This window comes from Fukomys damarensis, unplaced genomic scaffold (genome assembly GCF_012274545.1).
Source record: "Fukomys damarensis isolate Sample0158 unplaced genomic scaffold, DMR_v1.0_HiC HiC_scaffold_18, whole genome shotgun sequence".
In the NCBI taxonomy this organism is placed as follows: domain Eukaryota; kingdom Metazoa; phylum Chordata; class Mammalia; order Rodentia; family Bathyergidae; genus Fukomys; species Fukomys damarensis.
In genome coordinates, this window is record NW_022900930.1 from 49310448 (window position 1) to 49326065 (window position 15618).

At 43.8% G+C, this 15618-nt stretch overlaps 1 protein-coding gene across 2 annotated transcripts in view; it reads right to left on the reverse strand.

Moving 5' to 3' along the window:
- The window catches only part of Pinx1 (PIN2 (TERF1) interacting telomerase inhibitor 1), a 70845-nt gene that overhangs the window by 42074 nt on the left and 13153 nt on the right, over positions 1-15618 (reverse strand). For both annotated transcript variants that reach the window (XM_010622849.1, XM_010622841.1), the window contains 2 exons: positions 11397-11489; positions 7378-7454 (listed from right to left, as the gene is read on the reverse strand). In XM_010622849.1, coding sequence (XP_010621151.1) covers positions 7378-7454; positions 11397-11489 — 170 coding nt within the window. The remainder of the gene's footprint in view (positions 1-7377; positions 7455-11396; positions 11490-15618) is intronic.

Sequence of the window (15618 nt, forward strand, 5' to 3'; positions counted from 1 at the left end):
ACCAGGTACTCAATGAATAATTACAGAATGGTTAGATGTTGTAACCTTTGAGTTTTCTCTGCTTTTCCATTATTGTCTAAGTACTAACAAATCATACTTCCTAAGGAGTAGAAAATAAATGTATACAAGCTATAAGGGTTGTTTTAGTTTCTGGCATGAAAAATCTTAGAAGTCACCAATGCTTGAGGTTCAGATTCATGCGTCAAACTTACTGTCCCTGGTAAACACTCTCTCTTAGTGTCTGTATCTGCAAAGAGGCATCAGTGGAAGGACAGGGAAGGATGACAGTCTCCTGCTCTGGACTGGACTGACCCAGACCTTCAATGGCATCTGTCACTGGTGAACAGCTCCAGGAGGGAAATTTTCTGTGACTTTTGCAGATAATCTCAAGTCTCTTTAAATGGGCTTAATCCTTGAAATGTTTTTGCTATCTAACGTCAATGGGACAAGACTTACAGCATGAGGACAGGAGGAGTCCTTGATATCCTAATACTTTATATAAACAAACCAACCCTAACACCACTAAAACACTGTCTCTCTCGTGGGAGCAGGAAGAGCACCTGATCATTTTGAAAACTTATCCTCCATGCTGTCACCTCCATGACACCCAATAAATACTGCTGATAACAAGGAGGTCTGCCTTGTTTCACATTTAAAGTAGCAACTTTTTATAGACAAACTTAATTCTTTCCATGATCCTGGTTGCAAACCAAACCAAATCAGTAATGAACCAAATCAAATTCAATGGTTAGGTTCACTGTTGACCTTAGAGAGAAATTTGATTCGGTTTGAGACCAATTTGGTTTGCAACCAGCATCATAGAAAGAATTAAGTTCATGAACCAAAGTACTCTAAGAAAAAGCCTACACTTCTACCCAGTATTGTTATCACTGAAAGGAAGACTTCTGCTTTGGGCATTACTTATCACAAACATCAACTGAAACAAAACTGATACAATAAAATTGTTACCTGGCAGAATGGCACCCAAAGGCCCCTTTGCTAGACAGCTGTGAGACTGGGAGGACTCAAGGCAACGAGTGAGCTCCTCAGTGTCCTTGCACCACATGCATGAAACCGTGTGATGGACTGGTTCAGCGCTGCCTCCCTTCTGACGAACCTCAGTGCAGGCCACAAAACGCATGGACAGCGTCAAGCCTGGAGCACTGGCCAGGGACACAAGGCCCTTCCTAAGTGTGAGCCCCTCTGCTGAGAGCTTCCCTGGGCTCTTCATCTAACCGTCACCAGGAATTTTATTATCTCCCTCACAGCGGAGAGGCAGAGGCTCAGAGAGGTTCAACTACTTGCCCCATATCAATATCCCAAGTGCTTGAGCGCCCTAGTGCAGGCACGTCTGACTCTATGACATCAATTCACAACACGACCTTCCACTGACTGCGCCTCTGCCTTTAGAAGGAACCAGGAGGGGACCCTCTCACTACACAGCACAGTTTCCTAGTCCTGCTATTTAAGGAGGTTCAACTACAGAAGCATGGCACAGGGGACCTTTAAAGAGCCATTACAGTTACCTATCTGCACACCAAATCACCCGAAAATGTAGCGGCTTCAGAGTGTCTTTTATGTTACCATCTCACTCTGTTACTGTGGGTCAGTAGTTCAAGGAAAGGCTTGGCCGCACAATCCGGCTGAGGGTCTCTCTCATGTGGCACTGGTCAAGGCTGGGAGAGCAGGGGCTGGCCTGGTACGCTCCCCACCCGTCCCCATGAGGGCCTGATCTCGGACCAGTCTGAGACTGGGCTTTCCCACAGCTGGGTCTCAGGGTGGCTGGCTTAGTCACATCACAGCCTGGGGATGGTTAACATATCCCTACAGGTGGATTCAGCTGCAAGCAAGTCACAGGCCCGCCCAGGAGGGGGAAGGGACTGGCCCTGCCTGCTGAGGAAGTGATGGTGGGCATGCAGAGGAGCACACAGGATGAGCAGCACCACTGGGTCACCTACAGAAAACACATAGTTCAGTGTCCCAGCTTTACAGATAGGAAAACTGAGCTTAAAGACAAAATGGAAAGATCTAAGAATGCTGTCTCACCCATCATTTGACCTTTCAAATAATGTGTTTATGTTCTGAATCCGCTAAGACAGACAACCTGTTACTGAACCTCAGGATCATGTGATTTCTGGTTCCAACATACTGATGACTGCACATTCATCTGGATACAGAACATAAACAAAGCTAAAATTGCTCTAGAATATGATAATAAAGAAAAGAGAGCTCAATAATTTTCTTTCCTTGCAGTCTAGCAAAAACACGAAACCTCATGGCAAGGCTGGAACACACCTGCAGGATTTCATATGGTCGATTCCACATATCTCTTACTTAGAATCCAAGGCCAGTGCTGGAGAGGCTAGGAGGCCTTACGTCCCAACACATATGAGGACAAGAATTCCTGCAGGGAACCTAGCACAAGGTGTACCCCTAAACTAGCCAGCACTGCCAGCTCAGGCTGCCTCCTTTTTCTACAAATTTCACCCATCGCTACTCCTCTTACCATTTTCTTCATTGTATCTGCTATACAGACTACTTCCTGTGTCCAGTGTGGGACACGCTTCCTGAAAACCTGTCCCCAGATGAGTCTCTGGACATGCGCCTTACACAAGCACCCAGGCACCAACAGGACGGGTCACCCACAGCCCATGGCCCACAGACAGCAGGAGGCCTACCACGTCCACACAGGGCAGCTTCCCAGCAGCACCCTGGTTCAGGCAGCTGCCATACCGCAAGCTTTGGCTTAGTTTATGAAACTTATGGACAGGTTATTACTCTCTAACTTTCCATTTAAACGCTACCAAATTAGACCTTTCTAGGATTAAATGAGACTATACATCTTCATAAAATTTCACCTTAAAGAGGTGAATAGGTTTTGGCCAAATGTCCCAGCTTAGATAATTTTGAATCCTAATTTTGTCACTGTTGGTCAAATTATGACAAGAATTATTGAAATCATTACAGCCAAAAGAATAATAAATAAATTTCAGAACTCAGATGAATCATTTGGCATGTTCACAGGCTTACACCTGCCTAACTGAAAGGTTCTTCAATAGCAGATGAGCTCGGTAACATGGTAATGGGGGTGTCGGCACTTACGGGAGCTGCAGGGAGGGGAGAGAGGCCTCCTGAAAAACCACTTGCGAAACTCAAACCAGTTTACCAAAAGAAGACTGAGAACAAAACAAGAAACAGCCTTCAATTTCAGTAAAAATGAATCTCAAGATGTGAATAAAAGACCCTTTTCAAAATCATCTTCCCTATGAGGCCGTTAAGACACTGAGCTGAACCAGAAGGATGGTCCAAGATGCTCCATTAATCCACCTAACTAGAAGAGGAAGATCTGCTTGCAGGAGATGGGAGATGGAAAAGAAAGGGGATTCAGGGTAAGAGATTCAAATGGAACACAGGATGCAAAGAAGCCAAGTTTTGATTCAAAAAGCAAAAGCCACCAGCAGAGTTCAAGCAAAGTGATTGCTTGCTAGGTTTCCTGGGAGAGTATAAGAATACTCACAAGGTGTCTGACTCAAGTAATTCAGACAGGTGAAGAGAATGACAATTATTCAACAGGAGCCTATGTTAGAGGCCTGTTGTTTGGAGAAACAAAGTGAGACTGTTGGTAACACATTCTCAATGCTCAATGTAGTACAGGAGTATTTTTTCTAGTGATAAGGGTGAATCAGGAAACACACTGGACAGAGGAAGGAAACCGGGAAGGTGGGGGAGGGAAAAAATGAGAGAGGGAAAAAAACTAGGACTATAGGAAGTTCAACCAGATAGGAACCAACGGAATTTGTTTTTCAGTAAGCCTCTAACTTCAATTTGGAATCCAAGTGAGATCTCTCACATACACATACACACACACACACACACACACACACACATGCGCGCTCATGTACACAATTTCAAGAAAGCACTGGGCAGTACAAGTACCTTGTGCAGGTCTTGCAGGATCCAAGTAATTTCAATTAAATATACTGGATCATTTCTTTGTCTCTAGAAAGTACAGAGCACTCTAATTCAGGGGCATTGCACTCCAGAGTATTGTCTTCCACTTAATGTAGTGCAAATATAGTGGGAAAAGAAAGGTCTTGGAAATTACACATGTATAGCCAGCCATTCTCACATAGCATGTTTGTAAGTTTTCTGAGTAGCTGACAGTTTGTGATGATCCTTCATTCTTTAACCAAGTACTCTGAACAGCCAGATTCAGCTAGGAACCAGTGCCTCTCGACAGATTCTATGGCTGGAGGAAGTACTGAGCACCAATAAAGCTACTGCAGGTCCCTGAGAAGCTACAGTCTACCTCCTATAGCAATGAGAAGCAGTTAAATCTATGAGAAGCTGTCCCAATCTAAGAAGCAATGCCTGAAAGTTAATTTCTGGAAAACTGGTTAGATTTAAAAAACACACATACACACACAAAGTGTCATAAGCAGAAATTCTCAGTTTATCTTACCTCAAGTATCTACCACGGATACCAGCATCTACGCTGAACAGTACTTCCCACTCTCAGACAAGACACGCTGAAAATATTTCAGAGGAAATGATATTTCAAACATCAACCCTGTAGCTATAAAAACCATGATTTTAAAGATCTATAACAAGCCCATTTTTTAAAAAGGGAATAAAATGAGGTTCCTCCTTACTGAATCCCTACCAGGCACCACACTGAACCAAGCACGTCTGGAACCCAGAACTGGGGTGCCCCGGTCTGAAGTTGTTCACTGTGCAGTGCATGTGAGCAATGAAAACAGCCACGTGTAAAAGACAGTGGATCAATGTTTTCACTAGTTGCTCAGACGCAGAAACAGACAGGAGTGATTTAAACTACATATCTTGTACATATCTTGAATTATTACTTTGATACATATTTCTGTTCATTTAGAAATACAGAGAGGCCTAATTAAGAGATCAGATTCTTGGCTTGGTATGAGTTGTTCTGCTACACATACAAAGCCCATCAAGGGAACTGACACTTTAAATGCTTTTTGGGGGATACAGGTGGCAATTAAATACACAGTTCTAGATTTTAAGGTTTCATATTGTATCAAGGACTAGAATCCAATAAAAGCTCTGGATTCTCCATATCCATATAATTGCACAAGTGCCCATATACAAATTTTACATGCCTCCTGAAGGTGGTCTCCAACTTCACCACAATGAGTAAACGCTAAGACACTGCCCAAGGAGCTCTCCAACTCCAACCCAGTACTCACAAACCTGTTGCCTTCCTGCATACATCACTTTACAGTCTGGTATACTTCTGAGATTTCTAAAGCAAATGTCTTAATCGATAGGCTAAACTGTAAAGACATCAAGTGATCTGATGTCCACACGGACTTCTCTGGAGACCTCAGAGACAGAAGACAGAAGATCTAGCATGGGTAAGTGCAGTGACTAAGTCACAGATACCACAATCACCCTTGAATCCTGGGCTCTGACCACAGGGATCTGAGCAAACTCAGCTCCAAACCACAAAAGAGCCAATGATCTATATACGCTGCATTCTAGTTTCAGTAAGATAATTCTGCCTGCAGCAGGGGGTGTTGGGGTCAGGGAAGGTGGTGGAGGGGTGCATAACTATAAATGGGGTAGCAAGAGCAAGATCTCTTATGGTGAAAGGACAGTTTAAGATCGCAGTAAAGACAGTGGTTAAAGAGTCCACAAATGTGCCAAAACTATACACCAATGCTAACTTCCTGATCCCATCTTCTACCAGAATTACAGAAGATACTAAGAGCATGAGGACACAGGGAAGGGTACAAGGAGCTCCTTTACCCTCTCTTTGAGGTTTCCTATGAATTTATAACACTTTCAAAATAAAAGGTCAAACTCCCCATGACCATCAATCAAGAGGTGAAGATGTTTCTTGGACATAAATATCCAGATCAATTGGCTCAACTGAAAGACCAGAAAAGACACAAGTAACACAGCAACTGTGCTCCCGAAACTGTGCTTTCTCAACTGGGCCTCTGGCTCCATCCAAGGAGGAAAAGGGCTGCCAAGGCTGCCATTAGGCCCCATACTTTTGAACTTGCAGCACTCACCTTGAAGGCAAGAAGTGAAGTTCTGAAATTTAAACCTTTATTTTCTACCAAACGGGAAGAGCCAATCATATTCTCACAAAGTGATGACATAGTACTATTACCAGTGTGTCTGATAAAAGCTCAAAGACAACTGCTAAAGCATAACCACATCAGATAAATGTGAACTGTTTTCAATGCAAAGGCCACAGGACAGCCACAGAGGGGCAGATGGGCCAGAGCCAGTCTGTCTGTCTTTTCCCAGCAGCCTCTCTCTTGTGAAGGAACATTCACTACGGCCCTGTGTCAGAACTCATCCTGCAGGATCAGCTGCTGCCCGGCAGCTCAGCACAGAGCCTGTAGCCACCAGCCAGGCAGATTTCCCTCTAAAGGGGTAGGTCAGACCCATACTAAGGCCTGCAGGGAAATTACCCAACACAATTTCTAGACACCAATAATTCCAGGTTAAAAATAATACTAAGTAATAAATAGAAATCACCAAGGAAAAAAAAAAAGACTTCTCTCAGCCCGGAAAAATATCAGAGATAAATGAAACAAGTCTCTTTCATTCTTAAAATGATTCACCAGGAATCATCAGAGGAACTAAGTATGATACACCTGAGCAGATTAGTAGAATAGTTGTACCAACCAAATATTCCAGGTTTTCTTAGACAACACCAGTTTTATTTTAACCCATTATCTCCAGATATCCATATTTCAAAGATTCTGATATTTAATGCTGTCCCTTACATTTGCAAATGGTGCAAAAATTCTGTGAAATGTATGGACAATTTAACAACTGGGATTCTGAATTATGGGTTCACCGAGTTGGAGGTTAGCACAGTCACCCTCTTCTCTTCTAGCTCTGAAGAGGAGACTCCGTCCAGATGACACGGATGGACTACTGTTAGATGTTCTCACAAGAGGACAGAAAGCTCCAGAATCTGCATGCACTGAACTATCTCCCCGTCGCAGTCACATTCCACATCACAGCGCAGAAGGAGGAAAACAAACGTTCCCCCCTCCTATGGTGACAGGGACACTTTTTCCCTTTGACTATACCAGCAGTGGTACCACCCCTGAGTTTTAAATTTTGTCCTCACACTAGAAACAAACAAAACAGATACAGCGCATATTTTTTTTTTTTAAGATTCCTTGTAAAATGTGGCTACCAGCTACTAACAACAAGAGGATCAACTTCAGCTTCATATGAAATGCTTAAAGTACTGAGGGAGTGGGTAATTTTCTCTGAAAAAATGCAGCACTATTAGTAACAGATGCACAGAATCCTATTCACACTTGAAAACCACAGTACGACAGAACATCCCAACTGGATGTGGCTCCATACCTCAGAAGTCTTCTTGCTCTGCCTTTTCCCAAAAATGCAGTCAAGATCCATTTTGCTCCGAGATGACAGGTCCTTCCCTAGAAAACATGGTACTTTTCAGTAAGGCCACTCATTTTAAAACAAAGAGCACAGATCTAAATTATGCAACTCTTAAAAGGAACATGACTTGTAGAAAAAAAGTTTTGTAACTACTGCTTTCTACCCACCCCATAAAAATCACAAGTCTTAGGTGAATAAATTAAAGAATCACATAAATGTCTCAGAGTCAAAACTCTTGATATTCCCTGTCAACTGTAAGAATAAACTAGCGCACACAGATGTAGGGAAAACTGAGCTTCGAGACTGACCCTGCTTCTGGTACACCATCAAGACACAATTTCTGGGTCTCTGGGTTCCTCATTATGACAGAAATCTCAATGACTTCAAAGAAACACAAGCTACTTACTGAGGATTATGAAATGTATTTTTAAAAAATACTGCTTGAGGGCCGGGGATTTGGCTCAGTGGTTCCACCACCTGCCTTGCAACTGAGTTCTATCCCCAGTACCAAAAAGAAAAGAAAAATACTGTTCAAGGGGCCAAAGATTTAGCTCAGTGGCACTGTGCCTGCCTCAAAAGCACAAAGTCATGAGTTGAGTGTGACCCCCAGCACCAAAAAAAAAGGACAACAAAACAAAAATCTGTTCGATGCATAGCTTCAAACATCTTAAATTTTCACTCATTTGATAGCAATTATTGACACATAGGATCAATAATTATTAACAGAATAAACAGAAATTTAAAAGAATAAATGCAAGTATAAATTCCAATTAAAAAATAGTTCCTAACTGTAATAGCTATATCATCAGTAAACAAAATGACAGCAGGAAATTAAGTGGCTCTGGTAAAAACAGTGTCCATAGGATCTATGATTTTTATTTTAAAAAATAAACTTAATTTCAAACTGGAATTGGAATTCTACCTCTACCCAGTAATACACTGTGAGTGGTCAGCCAAATCCTTCCCCATTTGTCAACTTCATGGTACATGCATTTTAAAATGTAACTGCTCTGGGGAGGGTGGTCTAGGTCAGACACAGGAATCTGTGTTTCGAGGAAGAACCTGAGTTCCACTCCTGTGGATTTGTCTTTGTGGTTTCCTGTCGCAAACTGACTTGGCAAAGTAACATTATGACCCAGAAGGTTCTGGTTCACTGACTATCAATGGAGCATTCAAATGATATTGCTCAGTGATTCCGCGAAATTAAACAACAAAATGCCCTTTGATTTAATACAAAATAGGTACAGAAACAGTTCCAGAGGCAGGAGTATCAGATTATAGGATACAGTTGGTGCGCACTGTTCCTGGAGGGCAGGAAGACCCCACTCTGGCTCTAAGTACTTCCCTTGCCTTCACCTGAGCTAGAAACCAGCCTGCCTGATTTGACCACTAAATAGAACTTCAACAACAGACCCAGAGAAAACCTACTTAAGAACAGAACATGCACCTCAGTTAGGAGCCTAAGAAGTAAGCCAGAAAAGCAGGGAAGACGACCAGTGTGGGTCAGATTGAGTGAGACACAAGTAAGCAATAAAAAGGTAGTGTGAAATGGTGCTACCTGATATTTAAATGTCTACAGAACCAGAAATGAGCACAAGGCTCAATGCCATTCTGAATATGCAAGGAATTGAAAACACGCACACACACTGGAGTCAGGTTTTAAATAAATGCAGATGAAAGTAACTTACAAATATGTTTCAGTCAAATATAAATTTGGGGTTATCTGTTGTGATAATTATGTAGTCAATATTAAGGCAGGAGCAAATTTTATAGCACCCATTTGCTATGGTAAAACTTTTATCTGTAATCTTCACCGAGCTCTGTATAAGCAGCACCTACTTCTATTTGGTTTCCTGGACCACAGGTGGAGTCACAATGTGAATCATCCTCATCCTAGGTGAATCAGCAAACTTCAATGTGAGCACATCCATGGGTTACAATTCCTGCTATTCATAATGCCAAGAACACAAGCTCCATACAAGGGGCCAGCTCTCATTCATCATGAAACAGACCCTAATTTAGACCTTCACAGGGACTTATAAATGTTTCCTCATTTTACACAAGAGGAAACTGAGTCTGAAGGAAGGAAATTGGTTTGATGTGTCCAGGCATCATGGCCAGAAGCCAGGCCTCCTGGAACCTAGGCAGGCTCCTGGGGTCAAGCCTACGAGAGTCATCCTTCACATCCAATACCCACATTGGCCGGAGAGGAAAGAGTTCCTTTTAAGAAATTAAAAAACTTTAAGCTTTCACTGCAGATAGCCAAGACCTGCGGAAGTAACGATTTTCTTCACTATCTTGTCTCCTGCTTCCTTCTCTCATCTTCTGTACTTATTCCCAGCCTGCATGTCCCCCATCACCCAACTCAATCGCCTCTCTGCCTGACAATTTGTCTTGAACTCTTTCTTCTCTACACACCAAAACCTCCCTTATCTTCAAGTAGGGCTAATAGAAAATGAACGCACAACGCCCCAAGCAGTTTGACAGGGTCAGTAGCAAGGGAGTGGCTTAACTAGAAATAGAAAGCAGATACTTGCGGCACCCAGCAGATTAAAGCAGATTAGAGGTTTATCCAGCTGCAGCAAAGGCTTCAGATTAAGTCAAGCATGTAGTCAAGTACGAAAGGACAACTGGAAGACTCTACGTGCAGACCAACACCTCCTCAGGCTGCTGTGCCACCCCCAAGCTGAGGTCACTCTCACCCCCACTCATGCGATCTGCACAGCCCCTTCTTCTTGTCACTATTTTTCCTATGGGGCTGAAGGGCTACGTAAAGAACTGGGAAAGACACCACTGTCCTCTCTTCCAAACGACTGAGCAGCCGGCAAAGTGTGTTTCATTGGGGTGGGGTGGAGAGAAGCCTGGCTAGAAGCTTCATGGCCCAACACTCTTGCCTGAGAGGAGGAAGAGGAGCCACTCCCAAAATGCTCCCAACAACACACTCCCAACGCTCTCCTGTTGGGAGAGGGAAGGGGCAGTACCAGTCTCTCCCCGTATACAAGTCTTCACTTCAGCTCTGCCAGGACCTCTCACAGAAACCGAACCCAGTTCCACCTTTTGGGATCTTTGCCCCAAATGAGAAACACAATCAACAGTTTAGAGTAGTGCAAATCCCACCTCCCACTGCCATTCAGGTGGATTCTAGGAATAAGGATCTGCAGTCCAGCTGACAAAACTAAAGCACAGAGACATGCCTTTCTTGGCATACATCTAATCTCCCAGAGAAGCACAATCAGATGTGGCCCAATGCCACAGCACCATCGCCGCCATATGTACTACACTTTAAATATGTATATAATAAAAAGCCTTTGTGATTATTCTATGGGAAGAGACTGCGGAGTTGAACAGTTCAAATTAAATGGTTTCTCGCCAGTGCAAGTCTGCCACCTAGTGGTAAAAAAGGACAGCTGCGCACACACAAGGACTACTACAAACCCTGGTGAGGTGGGAAGGGGCATGGGAGGTGGGGATGGAGGCAGACAGGACTTTCCTTCCACCCAGGTCTCAACACCACCTTGGCGAGAACGATGCTGTGCGTACATTAACTCTCCATGAGATGGAGAGGCTAGAATATGACCAGGGTCAACTTGGGAGTGTATTTTATCACAGAGGAGATAACTCTCAATGAGCTATTCGACACCAACGTTTAGCTCTGAAAAATATGGAGATGTAGGTAAAAACACTGATGAGTAAATTAAAATCATCTTCTGACCTAGCCACACAATGTCCTGGTTTCCTCTCAATGGCCCATTAATTTCCGTTTTCAGCTTTGCCCCAGGACCTGTCCACACTGAAGGCTCAGCCAAATCTGGTCTGCATTTTAACCAGAGCCTGAACTGCCCTGGCTCCATCCCAGCACTGTCCAGAGACCCACTCAGTACACAAATAGGAAGGCAGCCACTTCTGGTGAGGAGCTCAAAATGCTCCAAGAAACTAAGTATGAACACAGATTTCAACAACAAATCAATACTCCATCTTACCTTTTGTGAATTTCATGTAATGCACCCGGTTTTTAGAAACTTTGGACTTTTCCTCAAGGCTGAAGAATTTTTTTTCCTTGTTGTCTGGAGAATCTGAAAGAGGAAAAACAGTACACTGAACTCCTCATAATCCATTCTCATTTATTCTCTTATAATCAAAGGTCTGTCTTAGGATTTTTAGGAGCCCCATCATTTACTACTGAATTCTCACCAAATCATAAGAATTACTTTTTAAAACCGTGTACTATGGTTTGGGCATCCAAAACTTTAGAGATTCTTGAGCAAGAGAAACAAAAACCTGTTTTCACACAAAAATCTATACATGTTTATATTAGCTTTATTCATAATAGTAAAATACTAGCTTACCCCAAAAATCCTTCCAAAGGTGAGTGAAGGGCTGAGCCAACTCTGTGCCCTCACGGCAGGCCAGCACCCTGCAGGACACAGGACCCAACATCGGTGCAGGTACCTGGATGGGCCTCAGGGCATTTGCTTATTGAGAAAAGCAGTCTCAAAGGGGGCATACACTACACGATTCCATGTATATAATATTCTCAAAATGGCATTACTAGACATGAGCGAGACAGTTTCCAGGGGGCAGAAATGAAAGTGAGATGCCAGAAGTTGGAAGGGTCAGGTCAAGGATGTAGCTCAATGGTATAGCACCTGCTTGGCAAGCGCGAGGCCCTGATTTGATTCCCGGTACCAAACAAAAAATCCAAACACACACACACACACACGTGCACACACACACAAGTTGGAAGGGTGGAAGGTGGGTGCGAATACAAAGCAGCAGCACAATTAATTCCGCTTCTCGACTGTGGAGGCAGCTACGTGGATCTCCACTTGTGGCAAATGTGCACATGCAAAGAATGAAAGCTGAAAAGCACGGTGAGGGATCTGGCTAACACTAACAAGAAGTATCAATTTCTTGGTTTCCATTGCCACAGGAACGTAAGATGCCACTCTGGGGGAAGCTAGGGGACGCTTGGAGAAGGGTTTTCAGGATTCTTTGTACTATTTTATAATTAACAATTAAAAATGTATAATGACTTCTAAATAAGAAGTTATTTAAATGTAAATACAGGTTAAGACAGCCTGAAGAGTCATCAAGAAACACATGAAATGACGGTGAGTGTGAAGGAGAGGTGGCACTGACCACCACGTGAAGGCCAGCTTTCCTGGGTGGACACCTACAGGGACAAGAACAAAGCCCATCATTCAGGAATACATTCCTGTGCTTATTCCTGTATGAAAAGAGGGAAATAGAGCCAGAAATACCAAAGCAGTCCATCTGGGTTCGGGTCGATTAGAAGGCACTAACTAGCTTCCTGCATCTCCTCCGACTCAACTGCCTGTTCTCAGAATTCAGGTAAAAGAGCACCATGGAAACAGAACACCTCGGGGAAAAGGGACTGAATTTCCCTGTGGTTTTCAGGACACCTGGCTAAGGGGTTAGAGAAAGGGAAGATGGAGACTTTCACCCGGATCCTGGAGCACAGGGCCCTGGGCCACTGGGCATCATGTGAGGTGCCCAGGTCCTTGCCCAGAACTCGTTACCAGTTTCAAAGGCAGCCTGTGAATTCTAGAGCAGGCACAGGGCCAGGTGAGCACAGGTGTTTCTGGTGGCCAGACCACACCTAGCATGGGTTGATCACACCAGCTAGCTAAAGCATTCTCCTCTGCAGCTACTTCACAAGAACATTTTGCGTATTTTTGTTGTTGTAAAAACAACCCATTCGTAATGTTGTTTTCCTCTTTTTGTGGTCAAGAACTCATAAGGCACATACATTTTCGGGTCTGACATTCCAAACAGAAATCATCTAGGAAATTACCAGATACCAACAGCGGCTGGTGTGATGTGCAAGGCTGTGCTTTTGTGCATCTCATTTGCACAACTGTCCCATAACGAAGCAGCTGGGATTACTGAACTTACCGAGGGGAGGATGAGTGTGGCACAGGCAGGAGGTGGCTCTGACAGGGCAGCATTAGGCAGACACCACTGAGCCACACGTTCCGATGGTGGCGCTGGGTCCCTACTGAGGAGCTGTCAGCCTCATGGGGCACAATTCCCCATTCTGGGCCACTCCGGGTGAAGGGTGCCTGCGCCTGCTGCCCACATCCACTCTTCCCAGCACCGCTCTCAGTGGAGGGCAGCATACGCAGGGCTTTCCAGTCCCACGTGCTCTCCACGGCAGTGTGACAAGGGAAAAGGGCATCTCCTTCACTCAAGACCCATAAGGAACCAGCCACGTACTGACGTCGGGACAAGTCCTTTAAGTAAGGCAACTGAACCAGCTCCCCAAACCACCAGTCCAGGCCGCCTAACCAAAGGATGGACTGCCTTTTGTAACTACGTACATATGAATTCCTAAAAACCTGGATGTTGATCTAAAAATGCGAGATGGAAGAGAATGCTTTCCAAAATATTTTTAGGATACATGTAAGCAAAAGAATTTTGAAGGTGCCTAGGCTCAATCAGACATCTGTTTAACAGATTCTCAGCCTCCCAGTTTACTTCCCAAAATACTTAAAACCACTGGTGACAACGTGCCTTGTGGACATTCACAAGAATCTCCTAAGCTGAGATAAGTCCACCAAAATACTAACCCGAGTCTGAACAAGTATAACTAAGTGAGATAAGGTATTTTTTAATGAAATCTAAAAGAATATGCTGATATTTGAACCCCATAAAGGCACAAGGTTATATTTCTCCTCTCAGCAAGAGTTGCTGAGCAGACAGCACACAATGCCTGCTAGGTTAAAAGGCCAACAGTGTGAATCTGATAAGCAGTCTTAAGGAGATAAGGACACTATCACAGCAGAAAAACATGTTCTAGGTTACTGTGTCTCTACTTTTCAGCTTTAATACAAATACTGTGTGACTGTGATCAAAAAGCCAGTTGGATGAAGACGCTGTATTTACCAAAAGTGACATAGCAGGAAAATAATCTATTAGCTCTCTAGGTCCAGTCCTTAGGACGCTTTCCCTAAAAGGAATTCCATAAGGCCTTTTCCCGTCTGGGCTGGCAGTGCCAAGGCGTGGTGTAGCAGGGAGCTAGAGATGGAAGAGCCTCTGCCAAGCACTCACTGGTGCAGAGCTACTGCCCCCTCTAGTGGCCCAAAGGTGGAACTTATCCACAGATCATTAACTCCACAGTTCTCGGATCAAGTACTGGAACAGTTTTAGGGAGAAAAGGAACACTAATCTTGCACGGGTTAACCCATAAACAAGCCTGCATGGGGACAAGTCAGCACCTCTTGAAATGTGTTGGGCGTTCAGAGCCTTCCTGACAACACAGAGTTCAGTGGAGCCCTCAAAACAACCCGTTGCCTGCACTCTCTGGGACACACGAGGACCACCCACCAAGAAGCACCTGTCCAGCCAAGGTCCCTAATGGCATCTCTCCCTCCAAATGCACCTGATCGTGGTACTGTCACACTAGAGGAAAGTAAACTCCAGCTATCACCACCTAATCTCAAAGCCAAATCACTCAACAATCTGCTTTCTCTTCTCTTTATCTGTAAAACTCAATCCTTTATCTATGGGGTCCTGGGGTAGATCATTTCTTGGTATTCCTATGGCCTGCAAAGTTACAAAGTGTTCTCTAACTCAGTGCATCAAGCACTGAGAAGTTGTGACACCAAACAGTACAAAGAGGACTGCCTCCCTATGTAAGAGTGGGTGTGTAGAGGTACCTAACACAAGAAACCTAGACTCAAGTTTTCATGTTCTATGAGTATATGGGTGGCAAAGGCCCCTCAAGTCCAAGAAACACCCTCATTATGACCCGATCTGTTTATACATCATTAGCCATTCGTTAAGACAGAAGATGGTCCTTGGTATTCAGAATGAAGTCCCTTAAAGAGTTAACCTTCATTACAGCCTTAAAGTAAAATAAACTACATATTACACTTCACCTAAAATCCTATCAGAAAGAGCCCCACGCAACTTTCATTTTACCATAAAATGCACCATAATACGTAAGTATAGTTAAAATCTATACCATTCAATAATTATAAAGCATACTTCTTCATAACCACCTCCAAAGTTAAGAAACAGGCACTGCCCGTAACTAGAAGCAGCCAACCTCCACGTGTCTGTTCTCATCTATTTTCTGCCTTCTGGGCTGGGAATTTAGCTCAGTGGTTCCGCTGCCGGCCTGACAAGTGCAAGGTTCCAAGTTTGATACCGGTACGAGAAAAAAAAAAAAAAAAAAAA